General features: G+C 40.6%; 2 protein-coding genes across 3 annotated transcripts in view; one reads left to right on the top strand and one right to left on the bottom strand.

Moving 5' to 3' along the window:
* Positions 1-13,171, bottom strand: part of LOC142417888 (nucleoside diphosphate kinase-like) — a 180,616-nt gene that overhangs the window by 18,163 nt on the left and 149,282 nt on the right. The window lies entirely within an intron of this gene.
* SPAG9 (sperm associated antigen 9) overlaps positions 1-13,171 on the top strand; it is a 68,437-nt gene that overhangs the window by 9,564 nt on the left and 45,702 nt on the right. For both annotated transcript variants that reach the window (XM_075519184.1, XM_075519183.1), the window contains exon 3: positions 10,054-10,124. In XM_075519184.1, the coding sequence (XP_075375299.1) occupies positions 10,054-10,124 (71 nt within the window). The remainder of the gene's footprint in view (positions 1-10,053; positions 10,125-13,171) is intronic.

Raw genomic sequence — 13,171 nt, 5'->3', positions numbered from 1 at the left:
GTGTGAAAACCATACTAGTGTACATATTCTTGAAGTAGTCCAACTCTACTGCATTATCTTGTTTTCTGTTTTATAGGCAAGGCTATTTGTATGTCCTATGATACCAAAGATACCAATGTGTCACTTGAATTCACTGGATGCAGCTACAAGTGTTATAGCTAGAATTCTTTTTCTCTTCTACTTCCTATACTACTGTCTGTGCATTTAAATTAGCCTGTGGTATTGCCAACTGTCACCACATCAACATTCAAAATAGTGGTAGTGTTATTGATAATGGGAATTGCAAATGCCTGCCGCAGAGCAAGTAAGCAAATAAAACCTGACTTTGCTTTTTTCTGTCAGAGTCTGAGATAGCTACATCAGTTTATGGTATGACTAATAGTTTAGAATATAAAACAGCTAAGATGTGATCCCATGTAGTACTTTAACTACAAGACTTTTTGGTTCTTGTTGAGTACTTCTGTGCTATATGCATTTTTCCTCAAATAAGCAAGGTGTGTGAGAATACGTTTTGTCCATTAAAATGTTTCCACTCGTTCCCTTCAACACAGTCCATCCTGAGCATTTAGTGAGGACTAGTTAGCCCTGGGAGAGGGCAGCTCTAAGTTACATGGTAAGATTCAGCATGATTGTATGTGCTTAAACATGCGTGCCAGTTAAAATTGCTCAAGAATCTAGTTTCATTATGTCCTGCATTGTAAGTACTTGTTTTTGCAGTCTTGGTGATCATGGTTAAATTTGCACTTAAATTTGTCAAGTGGGATTACATTCATAGCCACATATTCAACCAGCTGGGTTGGAATAAATGTGCCGTTTGAAATTAAGGAAGAGAAATAAGAAGCTTATTTTGTGTCAACCAGTTATGAAGTCCTGTGGTTCACTGACTTTTTTTTCCCTACATTACAAATTTAAACAGTTGCTGTCAGCTACCTCCTAGATGAGTGAAGTACCATACTCTGCTCTTTCATAGGAGGAAATGGAAAGAGGGAGAGATGACGGCATGACCTGGTGGCACTGCTGAGAGGACTGTGAGCCACAGTAGATGATGAAATCCTGAATGGCGGGGGCAGATGCATGTTGAATTACCACTCTTGCATGATATATAGCATTCGGTCCTGGTATTTGGTGGGTTGTGGTGGTTGCCTAAGTCAAGTTTGCTGCCAAAAAATGGTGCAACGTGTTGCATCCTGGGATATTTTGGTAAACCGTACAACTGCTTAAAGGAGAGCGGAGGCATAAGGATTTGCGACTTCTATTTGAGTGCGGAAATGTGCTGCAGTGGTGTGGCTCTTTAGCCCGCGATCCCTCTCCTTGTCTCATTTTGCACTCCTGCTCTTCTCTAATTTTCCGTGGTTTGCCTCTGCCCTCGCATTGGTGTGTGGTGCCTGTCAGCATTATCTGTGCAGGGAACGGAGGAAACACAGCGCCAGTGCTCTCAGGCGCCTGTGGCTTGTGGAAGTTAAAGCAAGTTAAATATCACAAAGTTCCTGGAGATTTGTCTAGGGATGATGTTGGTGCAGGCAGAGTTTTTAGAAGCTCTTGCTGTCGGTCTTTAGCAAGCTTTTACTGAGTGTGAGCAAAGGTCTCTTTTTTGGTTTTATGACTTAGACTCATAGAATGCTTTGGATTGGAAGGGACCTTTACAGGTCATCTAGTCAACCCCCCTGCAAGAGCAGGGACATCTTTAACTAGATCAGGTTGCTCAGAGCCCCATCCACCCTGACCTTGAATGTTTCCAGGGATGGGGCCTCCACTGCCTCTCTGGGCAACTTGTTCCGGTGCCTCACCACCCTCATTGTAAAAAATGTCTGTCTTAAATCCAGTCTAAATCTGCCCTCCCTTAGTTTGAAACCATGACTCCTTGCCCTGTCACAACAGGCCTTGCTAAAAAGTCTGTCCCCATCTTTCCTGTAGGCCCCCTTTAAGTACTGGAAGGCTGCTAGAAGGTCTCCCCGCAGCCTTCTCTTCAGGCTGAACCACCCCATCTCTCTCAGCCTGTCCTCGTAGGAGAGGTGCTCCAGCCCTCGGATCGTCTTCGTGGCCCTCCTCTGGACCCGCTCCAACAGCTCCATGTCCTTCTTGCGCTGAGGGCTCCAGAGCTGGACGCAGTACTCCAGGTGAGGTCTCACCAGAGCAGAGTAGAGGGGCAGAATCACCTCCCTCGACCTGCTGGCTGCGCTTCTTTTGATGCGGCCCAGGATACGGTTGGCCTTCTGGGCTGCGAGCGCGCATTGTCGGCTCGTCCATCAGTACCCCCAAGTCCTTTTTGGCAGGGCTGCTGTCGATCACAGCATCCCCCAGCCTGAATTGGAACTGAGGATTGCCCCGACCCAGGTGGGAGGACCCTGCGCTTGGCCTTGTTGAGCCTCATGAGGTTCACACGGGCCCACTTCTCCAGCTTGCCCAGGTCCCTCTGGATGACGTCCCGTCCTTCAGGCGTGTCAACTGCACCACTCGGCTTGGTGTCATCTGCAAACTTGCTGAGGGTGCACTCGATCCCACTGTCAGTGTCATTGATGAACATATTGAACAGCACTGGTCCCAGTCTGCACCCCTGAGGGACAGCACTTGTCACTGATCTCCATCTGGACATTGAGCCGTTGACCCCTACCCTCTGCATGCGACCATCCAACCAATTCCTCATGCACTGAGCAGTCCACCCATCAAATCTGTATCTCTCCAATTTAGAGAGAAGGATGTTGTGGGGGACCGTGTCAAAGGCTTTACAGAAGTCCAGATAGATGACATCCATTGCTTTTCTTGACTAGACTTTCATGGATTTTTTTTTTTTCTTGACAGCAGAGGGCACATCTGAATATCGTGGAGGTGCACTAAGCATGGAAATGCCAGGTTTTCAAAAAATAAAAGTTTAACAGTTAAATTCTTCTCTTCTCTTTCCCTTCCACTTCAGTGGTGTGTCTGAGGCAGACACCAGTCTTTGATACAATCTTAAACATTTCTTACAAGAGCTTGAATATATCTTTCACATTATTTCAAGTCTTTGCTGTGGTGAGACCACTAGCTCTGCTTGTAATTAGTTTGCAGCATTAGAATGCTTCAAATTTCAACCCTGAATCTGGAAAACTAGGCACTTGGAGCTGTTAAAAACTTGTAATAGCAATACGCAGCTTGCTTGTCCAGCAACGCTCTGTGAGGGCACGTGATACTGCTTTGCATACTTCGGTCTCCAGTTACCAAATGGGTAAGTGCCTTTCGGTGCTCGCGTGATGTGCCACTGAATTCTGTGGGTGCTACAAAGGTTTAATTTATTTCCCTTCCTTGCCTCCGGTTTTGGGAACGCCTGTTATTTTTATGTATTACAGGCTGTAAGTTAATGAAATTTCTTGGAGCAAAAAATTACTATAGTGTATTTTGACTTACTACAGGAATGGAACAGCTTTGGTCTGGAGGAATCATTCTCAGAGTAACTTATTTACGAGAGAATCTGAAAAACACCATGTCTGCATGGTTGAAGTGCTTTCTGATAGAGGCTGTGGGAATTGAAAGATTTGGTTCCTTTTCTGGATCTGCCTTAGTGCTAAAGTACAACCAAGGTATCATACTGCATTTGACAGGACAACCGAGGCACAGATATATTTCCACACCTCATAAGTTTATCAAACCTTAGCTTTGTAATTTATGCTCAAGTTAGATTATATTTGAGGAAAACTACATATGTTAAAAAACCAAACAAACAAACCAAGAAACAGCTCTTGGTCTTCAGAGCTGCAAATGTTGTGACGCAACTGTTGGGATGATTTTATTTCCCACATCAGGTGACATGGTGCAGCAATTGATATTGCTTGCTGTAGGTTTTATTTGGGATATGAGACAAACGTTTTGGCAGCTGACCTAAAAGCATGCAGATTTGTTTTCCTCAGAAGCTAAACAGAACTATGGCTTTCACTGGCTTCAAGAGAAAATGCAAGACCAGGTTCTGTTGTGAATCTTCTGCAGATGTTATTTGGTATTTTATTTCCATCTGAGCTCTCCAGATACCAGCATTACTATAATGTACACCCAGGTAGACAACCTCTTGATGTATAATCTGAAGGCATCCAGTACTCTGAGATATACCTGCATAGAGCTGCAGCAGCAATTTAACACAGACCTGTCTAGTTAACAAGGAGACTGATACAAGCTTTCAGCTGTGAAGCTTAACATTGTTTTGAGATTTGACTTTTGACTTGTGTATCTGCGCACGTGATGATGTGAATAACTAAACTAGTATGAAATACATCTGTCAGTAATGCTATACTAGAAGGTATGGCTCAATTGTAGTGTTTTACTCTAAGGAATACAAGAAAGCTTTTCAATAGATCCTTGAAAGAAGTTGAAAAGTTAAGGTTTGGTCGGTGGGGGGGCTGGATGGTTCCTACATGTTTTTCAAAGACCGGGAACAGCAGAATTAACCTTATTTCCAACAAAGAAGGAATAGAACAGCCTGACTTATTGAATTTCTTGATTAAAAAATTTGGAGCTGTTTGCCCCTTTTTTCTCATCTACATTGGTTTCTGTACAAGGCAGGTTTCCCCACTGCCCTTCCCTACACTGTGCCTCAGGTATCACTTACTAAACTTGAAGAATCTTTCTGTAAGGAGAAGTGTGAGCATCAAAGTGTACGGGAAAGGAAGGCTTTGTTTCTGACTAAAGCATTTCTCAGTTACTTTCGTGGCTGCCTTATGTTGTGGAGTTACAAGAGTACCTGCTGTTTCTGTGTGGTGGCGTGGGAATCAGTAGTCCACTAGATGGAGCAGAGGGTACAGTCAGCTCAGGAGACTGCACCGAGTCATGCTGCAGGACTGGAGGCTAAAAGAAAATGGAGTAGAAAATTAGAGCAGTGATTGGCCTGCTTTAAACTCATCTATTAATATACCTGAACAAAAGTGGTGAGAGGAGGTTGAAATCCACTGGCATATAATTAACTGCTCGTGTACTTTTTTAAATTAAGGGAGTATTGTGCTAGTGGTTTAGGTGCTGGAGTTTGATTGTTATAATAATTCCATTGCTGTAAATGTTGCAGCAATGAAGAAAAAGGCTTTAAATGTCTTTTAGAATCTTACATTCCTGAGTTGTCGCTGGTTATCTGGCTTTAAAAACAAATCTAGTCTGCTGTAGCTTCTGTATTCATGCTGACTTCATGTTGGATTTTCTCAAAGTTACTTGCTTCAATAGCCAAATGTATAAATGAAGCATCTCACTGTTTTGAAAACAGTCAGTCAATCAAAACTTTTCTCAGTGAAACACTATTTTGGCCAGAGACTAGGCGAGAAGTTGGTACTAGATCCAAATGATTTTTAACTTGATTTTGGGTAGAAGTTGGCTTGTATATATCCCTGTTCATTTGAATGTCAATGTTTGTGAGGGATATCCTGGCATATGGTTGTCTTTATATTAAACGGTTGTAGCAGACCATTTAAGGAGATTTTTTTTTTTTTAAGATTTATGTCGGGTTTGTGGTGATAAATTTACAGTCATTTTGTGGGTCTGAGACATAGTGGATACTTGAACAGTCTAGAAGTGTCAGGGATAAGACCATGCAGCTGTATGTGTTGATATTTGCTCTCCACAGAGCATTCTCAACAGCTAAATTATCTTTGTACTGGGAAGTGTCCTACTTCTTAAACTAAGAATTAGACCTATACTTCACAGTGGTAAGAGCTACTTGAAGATGTCGGTCTTGCCAAAGACTTGAATTTTTCACTTGTTTTACAGATCTGCTTTCTGTGCTGCTTATTTCCAGGTCTTATTGCTTTCAGGTTAAATACTTGTTTGATAGCTTCAGTCCCTGTTTCAATCCATGGTTGATGTGTGTGCTCTTTAGCAACTACTTAATAGGTCATAAGGTCCTAATGGATCATGGGATTGATTATGCTTGATCTGTATCTTCACTTTGGTATGGGACCTGCTTCTAAGAATGGAGATGGATGAAAGCTGTCCAAGGAGAGCCTTCAGATAGTCTTAGTGCTAGGAAAGGCTGGTTAATGAGCTGGATCTCTGTCCTGGCTTGTGTAGCAGGAATTTGTAATTCCTTTTGAAGGCATCGTACTGGTTGGATTTGGCGTTCTAGCAGGACTGTTTCTCTTTCTCCCCCTCAGGCTTATCAGCAGTTTGAGGCAGAGGACAACATACAGATGGAGGGTGTCCCAAACTTGGTAAAAGCCATCAGACTTGGGAGGTAAGCTCTGATTTTTGAACAGGCAGGGTGGGCAGCTTTGCTGCCTAATTCTTCGTAACGCTGTCAGGAGACAGAAACTCCAGAGGCTTCTCTCTAGTTTGCTATAATATTTAATCTCCCGTTTTTAGGCTTGATTGGTTTGATTTGAGAGAACTTTGATTAGGATTGGTACTTCAGGTCATTGAATGTGTTAGGATATTGACAGTGCTGGAGAAGGTTGCAGGTAGACCTTGGGTGTGAGTTTGTGGTGTTGTTCCAGTGGGATGCTTTCTCATCAGCCTAAAAATACTAGAATACTTGCATTTTATGCTCATACTTATGATGCTAAAAGACTTTTAAAATTTTTCCATGTAGACTTGCAAGCATGAGTAGAGAAACTTTGTAGATGTGTATTATATTTTGCACATGTAATATCTTGCACAATGTAAACTTGCAATGTAATATCGTCCATGATGTAACAAGGATATAATGGTTTCGTAAAGACATCTTAAAACAGAGACAAGGGATATTTTGCTTTTAGGATGTATATCATCAAACTGATTTTATCATCTACCCATTAAGAATTTGACATCTTAGCAGAAAAAAGTTTCAGACTGAAATATCAAAGGAGCTTTTTTATTGTTACTTAAAAGTCAAATTGATGGGAACCATGTCTGGTTGCCACTTTGCAGACCCAGCGTGTGCCAGGCGGTGCCAGCGCCCAGCTCCGTTCCTCTTGGAGGGATGTTATCAGGGTGGTGCCAGACTTCCACTCTTTTGTGCACTGGTGGACTAGAATGGAACTGGTAACAATTAGGTTTTAAATGTACTTCTGGGTGCCAGTGGAAGGCATTTTTTTTTTTTCTCCTATTTAGTTTCCTGTTACTTTAATAGTGACTTAATAAGTTTCTTCAGGGTTTTGGGGCCAGAATCCGGTGGCCTTCCTCAAATTTTTTCTGGCTGCTCTTCACTAGGTTCAAGTATCTTCTGTGTTCAAGTCCATAGCGATCTCTGATCCTCAGGGAATATCTGATCTCTTCCACAGTGTTTAATTGGAAAAGGGAAGTATGTTCTATTGGTTGGTTGTTTTGTCAAGATCTTATCTGTGATGGGAGGCGTGTTTTGGGTAGAATAGATTTCCAGTGTTGTGTATCATCCTGCTGGTATTGGAAAAGTCTGTTTTGAGGACTGTTAATGTGATGTCTGTTGAGGGTATATAAACTTAGTGTACATCTGCTTATGACTGAAACTTCCAGCTGTAGGACTGTAATGTGTTACATAGCTGGAAATGACTTCCAGAAGAAAATGCTGAATGTCAATTACATCATCTTCTAGGGCCTTCATCTTTTAAACCTTTGTATGTAACAAAAATAATTATCAGATTTAATGAAGATATCCTCCTTGACTATGCAGTACCTGTATCTATGTACCTTTGTCTTCTATGACTGGATTTAAGGAACTGTTTGAAATTGGGCCATAGAAGGAGAAAATGGTGTGCTTTGTTGCAGAACCTCAACCATTGTGGAAGTGTTTGTTATATCCATAACTGTGGGAAACGCGTTTGTGGATTTCATGAAGGTAGGTTATGGACAGCAATGAAGAAAGAAGGGTGTTTGTAACACCCAATGTGGCGTTCATTTTCATTAAATGTGCTGTGTCAAGTACTTTTCCCAGCATCCACCAGATAAAATTAATCTCTAGGAGCCAGCGTTGGCTGCGCTGTCTAGACACAAGCATACCGAACAATAGTGGGGTGCATCACCATGGTTTCTTTGCAGGTTCCTGGTGAGGCCGCATTGAACTGCAACTTCACCATCCAGCATGAAGCAGTGGTGTTTCACAGGGAGGTGGCATGGGTGTGGAGCTGCAGCTGGGCTGCTCGCCTCTTGTGCGGTGCTTGGACACTGTTTCTAGGGGAGGGAGCTGGTTTCACAAAACACGAAGTCAATTAGTCATGCAGTTTGCGCTTTCTGATTTCCAGGCTCTTTGCCTGTCCTAAAGCAGGTCTAGCATAGCAGAAGGGTTACCAGGCCCTTGGTCTGCAGGGAAGGGAGAGACGCTGGGATCTGTGATGCAAAGCCCAGAGATGGTGGATTCACAAGTGAGCGCAGCCATTGCTGGACAGGGTATGGGTAGCTAAAGCTGCTGAGCTCTGCCTTGTAGCTGCCGACTGGTTACTGCTAGGATGTCTCTGATGGTCAAATGTTATAAAATATAATGAACTTCTCACTAGAATATTGGTCGTTCTAAGATAGTGGATAAAATTTGGTTTGTCATGTCACACTTTGTAACTATAAATTCTGACACTTGTTTCTGTAGGCACTTGCCGCAAGCTTCCATATAACCTCCCTTTAAACGTATGAGGAGGCTTAAAACATCTGTTGCCTAAAAATAATAAATTAAAATCTTCCATTCATTAGATATTGTCTTGCATTGCATCTCAAAAATACGTATTTATGTATGTAATGTGCTGTAAAATACATTTTTATATGTTGTGCTGTAAACACTTGTACATCACTTACTGCTGTTTGACGCAAGAACTCTTGTTTGATCTGATAACAGTGCAGAAATGAAAGTCTTCAATCTTGAGTTAGTATAAATAAAATTTGATTTAATACTTTTGGTCAGATATTTATAGGTGGAGCGCAAAAGGTTGTGTCAAGGAACTTAATGTTCTTATAAGAGCAAGATTAGATTAGGAGCTAAGAATGTTTACACAGATTTGAGTGAGCAGACAATTATGTATTTTTGGTTCCAGCATTTGACTCTGGCAAAGACTTTTTTGATTGAAACGTACTTAGAATAAAATACTGTGGCGAAATACAGCTATATGGAGCAAAAAGAAATAGTATATTGAGAATTAATTTTCAGGAGACCCAGTTGGCAATATGAAAATGTGCGAATGGCAGAGAAGATGCTGGCATTTGTCTTCAGATAATGTCTGTTTGGCAATGAGTCTCTGGATATGAGTAACTATAAATTTGAAGTTTCCCAGGGATATTTAAACATGGCAAGTGGAATAAGAGAAGCTCAGCTACAGAACTTGAGACACATGCTTATATCACATAAATATCATGCTCAAAAATACCTGAACAAAAAGATGGAATTGATATCTAAGCAGCAAAAAATGTTTTATGTTTGAATGGAAGGAATTAGTTGTGTGAAGAAAGTTCTGAATTCTCTTTGTTTTTCTGCAAATTAATTGCATAGTTTGTTCCAGCTCGTCTCCTCTTAATATGAACTTATTGTCTAAAGTTCTACTAAATCTGCTAGATGTGTTTTTAATTTCTTGGAATACCCACAGAAATAATCAAATGTTTTCTTTCCCTCAACCTATTGCCTTGATGGTCAGTGGAATATGAGTGAATGCCAGCAGAAGTCTTAATTTCTGTACCACAACATATGACTTGAAGCTATTTTAAAAATACCTTGTTTATGATTGTGTGGTTATATTCTGGGAAACCAATGTAGAGCCTTAGCTGGAGCTCACAGCTCTCATCTGAGATTCAGTCTAGCTATGTGACGTGGCTTCTGTCTCTTCCTATGTTTTCCATGTGCACCTGTGAAACAATCTGGATTGGTGCGAGCAGTAAGCTGTCCTTGAACATAAAAATGCCCTCTCGTTGGACTAGCAATCAGCTAGGGAAAATAGTACTTGAGCTTTTTACGAGGACTGCAAGTCGCAAGATTGTACTGCTGATGATGTACTTGGGAAGCTCAAGTGTTGAGAGTTTAAAAACGCAAGAACCGACATACTTTTTATCTTACTCTTTGCTATTCACTACTAAGAATACTCTCATCTCTGATCTGATTGCCTAGTTGTAGGCAAGTCACAGTCTCATTTACTAGAACTCTGAATTTAATTTTAATTCCTTTTCCAATTTTTCTTCTTCCAGTTAGCAGACTTGAGGAAAGGGAGGCAGAACTCAAGAAAGAATACAATGCACTTCATTCAAGACACACAGAGGTAGGTTGTTATGCCAAGATGAATTCAGGGTATCTATAAAAATGTAGATCTATGGAAAACTTCGTGTTGTGAGCAACTGGGAAAATTATTGGATGTTTTAATTTATTCACTGATGCTTGGATGTCTGTATTGGCAATGTTGGTTGAAACCAGGCTTCATTTGGTATGTAGTTTTTCTAATTCATATCTAAGTGTCTATTTCTCCAACTCCATGTTAGTTTGATTACATGTTTGTCAATTTTATAGCTTTCTCAGATATTCAGAAGTTTTAAAAAATAGGAATTTGCTTTTTCATATTTCAAAGACAATTCTTCAAAGCACACTAATAAACTTCAAAGAAATAGAAATTAAATTGCAATCTCAGTACTCTTTCCAGTGGTTTTCTGTGTTGATTTTACTTGTACCATTGAAGGAACAAACACCTTCAAAATGGGCCTCCTGCTGAGATTCATGATTAAAACAAGTCCCTGCCATACTTATTGATAGCTATTGAAAACAGTATTTGCTAATGAAGATGGGACCAGTTTGACTGTTAAATTAAATGAGCCACACTTTTTAAGTTGGTTCTAGAGCATAAAGGGACTTGCGGTGCTTTGATTTTTAGCAGCAGGTTGTCTTTCCCACGTAGGGATGCTTACTGCCTAACTAGTATACTTATTTTAGTGAGGAAATCACTAGGTTCTCTGAATAATTCTGATTAATCTGAAGCTCCAATATTGAGCAGAGTTCTTTTCCTTACTCCGATTGCTTTGCCTTTGTTTGAAAGGTCAGATAGCTGTCACTAACAATGGGGAATGCAATACTGACTGTTCCTAGTTCAAAAGACCACATGTGGGGAAAGGGAGAGCAAACACAGCTGTCTGATTTGGTTACCTTTAATACTTAGCAATCTTAAGATGAGTATGTTATACTGACAACAGCTGAAAGTGGCTTGGAACCACAACCAGCATATAGCTCTTGGGTATTGCATGACAAGATTTCTACAGCTCTTAAAAATATTCATATATTTACTGAAATTCTAATGCATTTAAGATCACGTTTGTTACTAAATAGTTGCTTTAGAATGCTGCATCTGTTGAAAACTGGAAATTTAAGTGAAATGAGAAGTGACAAAGCTTAATGCTGCCCACTTAAGTTTTACATCCTTTTGAATTGGAAGTACTTCAGAGTACTGTGTGCTTGCAAAGTTTGGTTTATCTTAGAGCCTGTGGGTACTATCACAATAGAAATGGCACAGGTTTTTGTTGAATCCTGTTTTGCAGAGTTCAAGATAACTAAATGTATTGGGCACCATTCATTCAATAAAATGCTAATGAAATGTTCTGAATATCTTTTTACGTAGGTTTTGCTCCAAAATGGACAACAGCCTCTGCTGGTTTGATTCCAATTTATTAAATGCTTTTACATCTTAAATTCACTTTCTTTGGTGTAGGGAGAGGTGTTTTCTTGGGCTTTTTTATTACTGAGGTGACTATGTCCTTTCTTCATAAAGAAATAAGTTTTAATGCAACATGGTATATTCATACCTCTGTGCTCCTAAAATAAGGTCTCATGTTTTCTGTGCCCCTTCCTTTCAGCATGTTTACTTCCTTCTTTCTTTGTTTCCCAGTTTTAGCATTTTTCTTTTTCCTTTTGAATGTTTCACCTCTCTCCCTTTATGTTATATAGCTTCTAAAACCAAAAACCTTTACCTTAAGTTGTCTGCGAAGATTTCGATCTCTGTCTTTAGCTGACAAGTGTATGTACACGTTACTAGAGGTACCCAAAATTCTGAGACCACCAGCTGGCAGCTGCTGAAATACAGCAGTATGTTCAAGATAGGACATGGAGAGTTGATGGGGTGATGGGTTGTGGCCTGCAAAAGCTCACCTCTGGGCTGGGAACTAAGGGCAAAGAATAGCTACCAGGAGTGTGATTGTTTATAAAAGGTTGGGAGCCTTCTTAACAACTGTGTGACTGACCTCAGGAAGCTAACTAGATACTCCTTATCTTCATTTGCAAAGACATTTTTGAGCACAATTAGAGAGACTATTGTCACTCTTGCAAAGTACAAACTTCCTGATGTAATCTAGTTATAGACTTGTCTCAGTTCAGTATTTTAATGCTGGTATCTGCTGTGTGTTTAAGACTCGGGGACTGAAATCCCTGGGGACTGGAAAGGACTGTCTGATAATGGTGCCCATCTTCCCCCATCCCTTTTGTGATTTCCTTCTTCCTTTTCTCCCAACAAATTCTAGTGTCTAGGTCTGTGTAGTAACTTTTTTTCTTTTAATGCAAGATACTTCGGCAAATATCCAACCTACTTGAAGTTATCAAGTTTACTGGCTTAAATACTTCTATCACAATACTTGTTTCTGAAACCTTTCTTACTTTCATGGTTTTTCTAGGAAGGAATACTTTTTTCCTTCTGAATCAGCTTCACCATTGTCTTTGCAAGTGATCCATATTTGGTACTTACTGAAATGGCAATTGTTTTTCTTTCAATTGACCAAAAAATGAACAGAGCATTAGAAAGATTTTTTTTTTTTTAACTCTAAGGTGTTGGCAGTGATTACTTTGACAGATGTTGCATTAACGATGCAACTTAACTGCATTTTCTGCAATCTTAACTTCTAGCAATTTTTTTCTATTCTGCCTGGTTTTGGTATTTGCTTCTTTCCATTCCCCCCTTATGCTTTAATTCACAGCTTAGTATTTCAGACTTGGATGTCTTTCTCTTCCAACTCTTGACTTCACTGAGGCTCTGTAACCACGTCCTCTTTCAGCACTAACCCCACCTGCTTATGGCTACCTCTTTGCTGGAGATCACTGCCCAGCAAGCTTGCTGGCTCAGAAGCTCACAGGAGTTTCACCTAAGCAGTTTCAGTCAAAACGGACCAAGACCTTCTTAAACTGATTAATCCATGGGAAGTTACACCAGTGATGCAAACCAGAGAACTGAATCCCTCACCCTCAGCGTGCATTGTGATGAGAGCTGGGAGTGCTCCTTGGAGCTCAGCCTGCCAGAGACAGGGCTCTGCATTGCAGCTCCAGGGCACCAGCCTGCCC

This window comes from Mycteria americana, chromosome 16, assembly GCF_035582795.1.
Source record: "Mycteria americana isolate JAX WOST 10 ecotype Jacksonville Zoo and Gardens chromosome 16, USCA_MyAme_1.0, whole genome shotgun sequence".
Classification (NCBI taxonomy): domain Eukaryota; kingdom Metazoa; phylum Chordata; class Aves; order Ciconiiformes; family Ciconiidae; genus Mycteria; species Mycteria americana.
The sequence above is the reverse complement of the archived record's forward strand: the minus strand, read 5'-3'. Positions and strand labels throughout refer to the sequence as shown.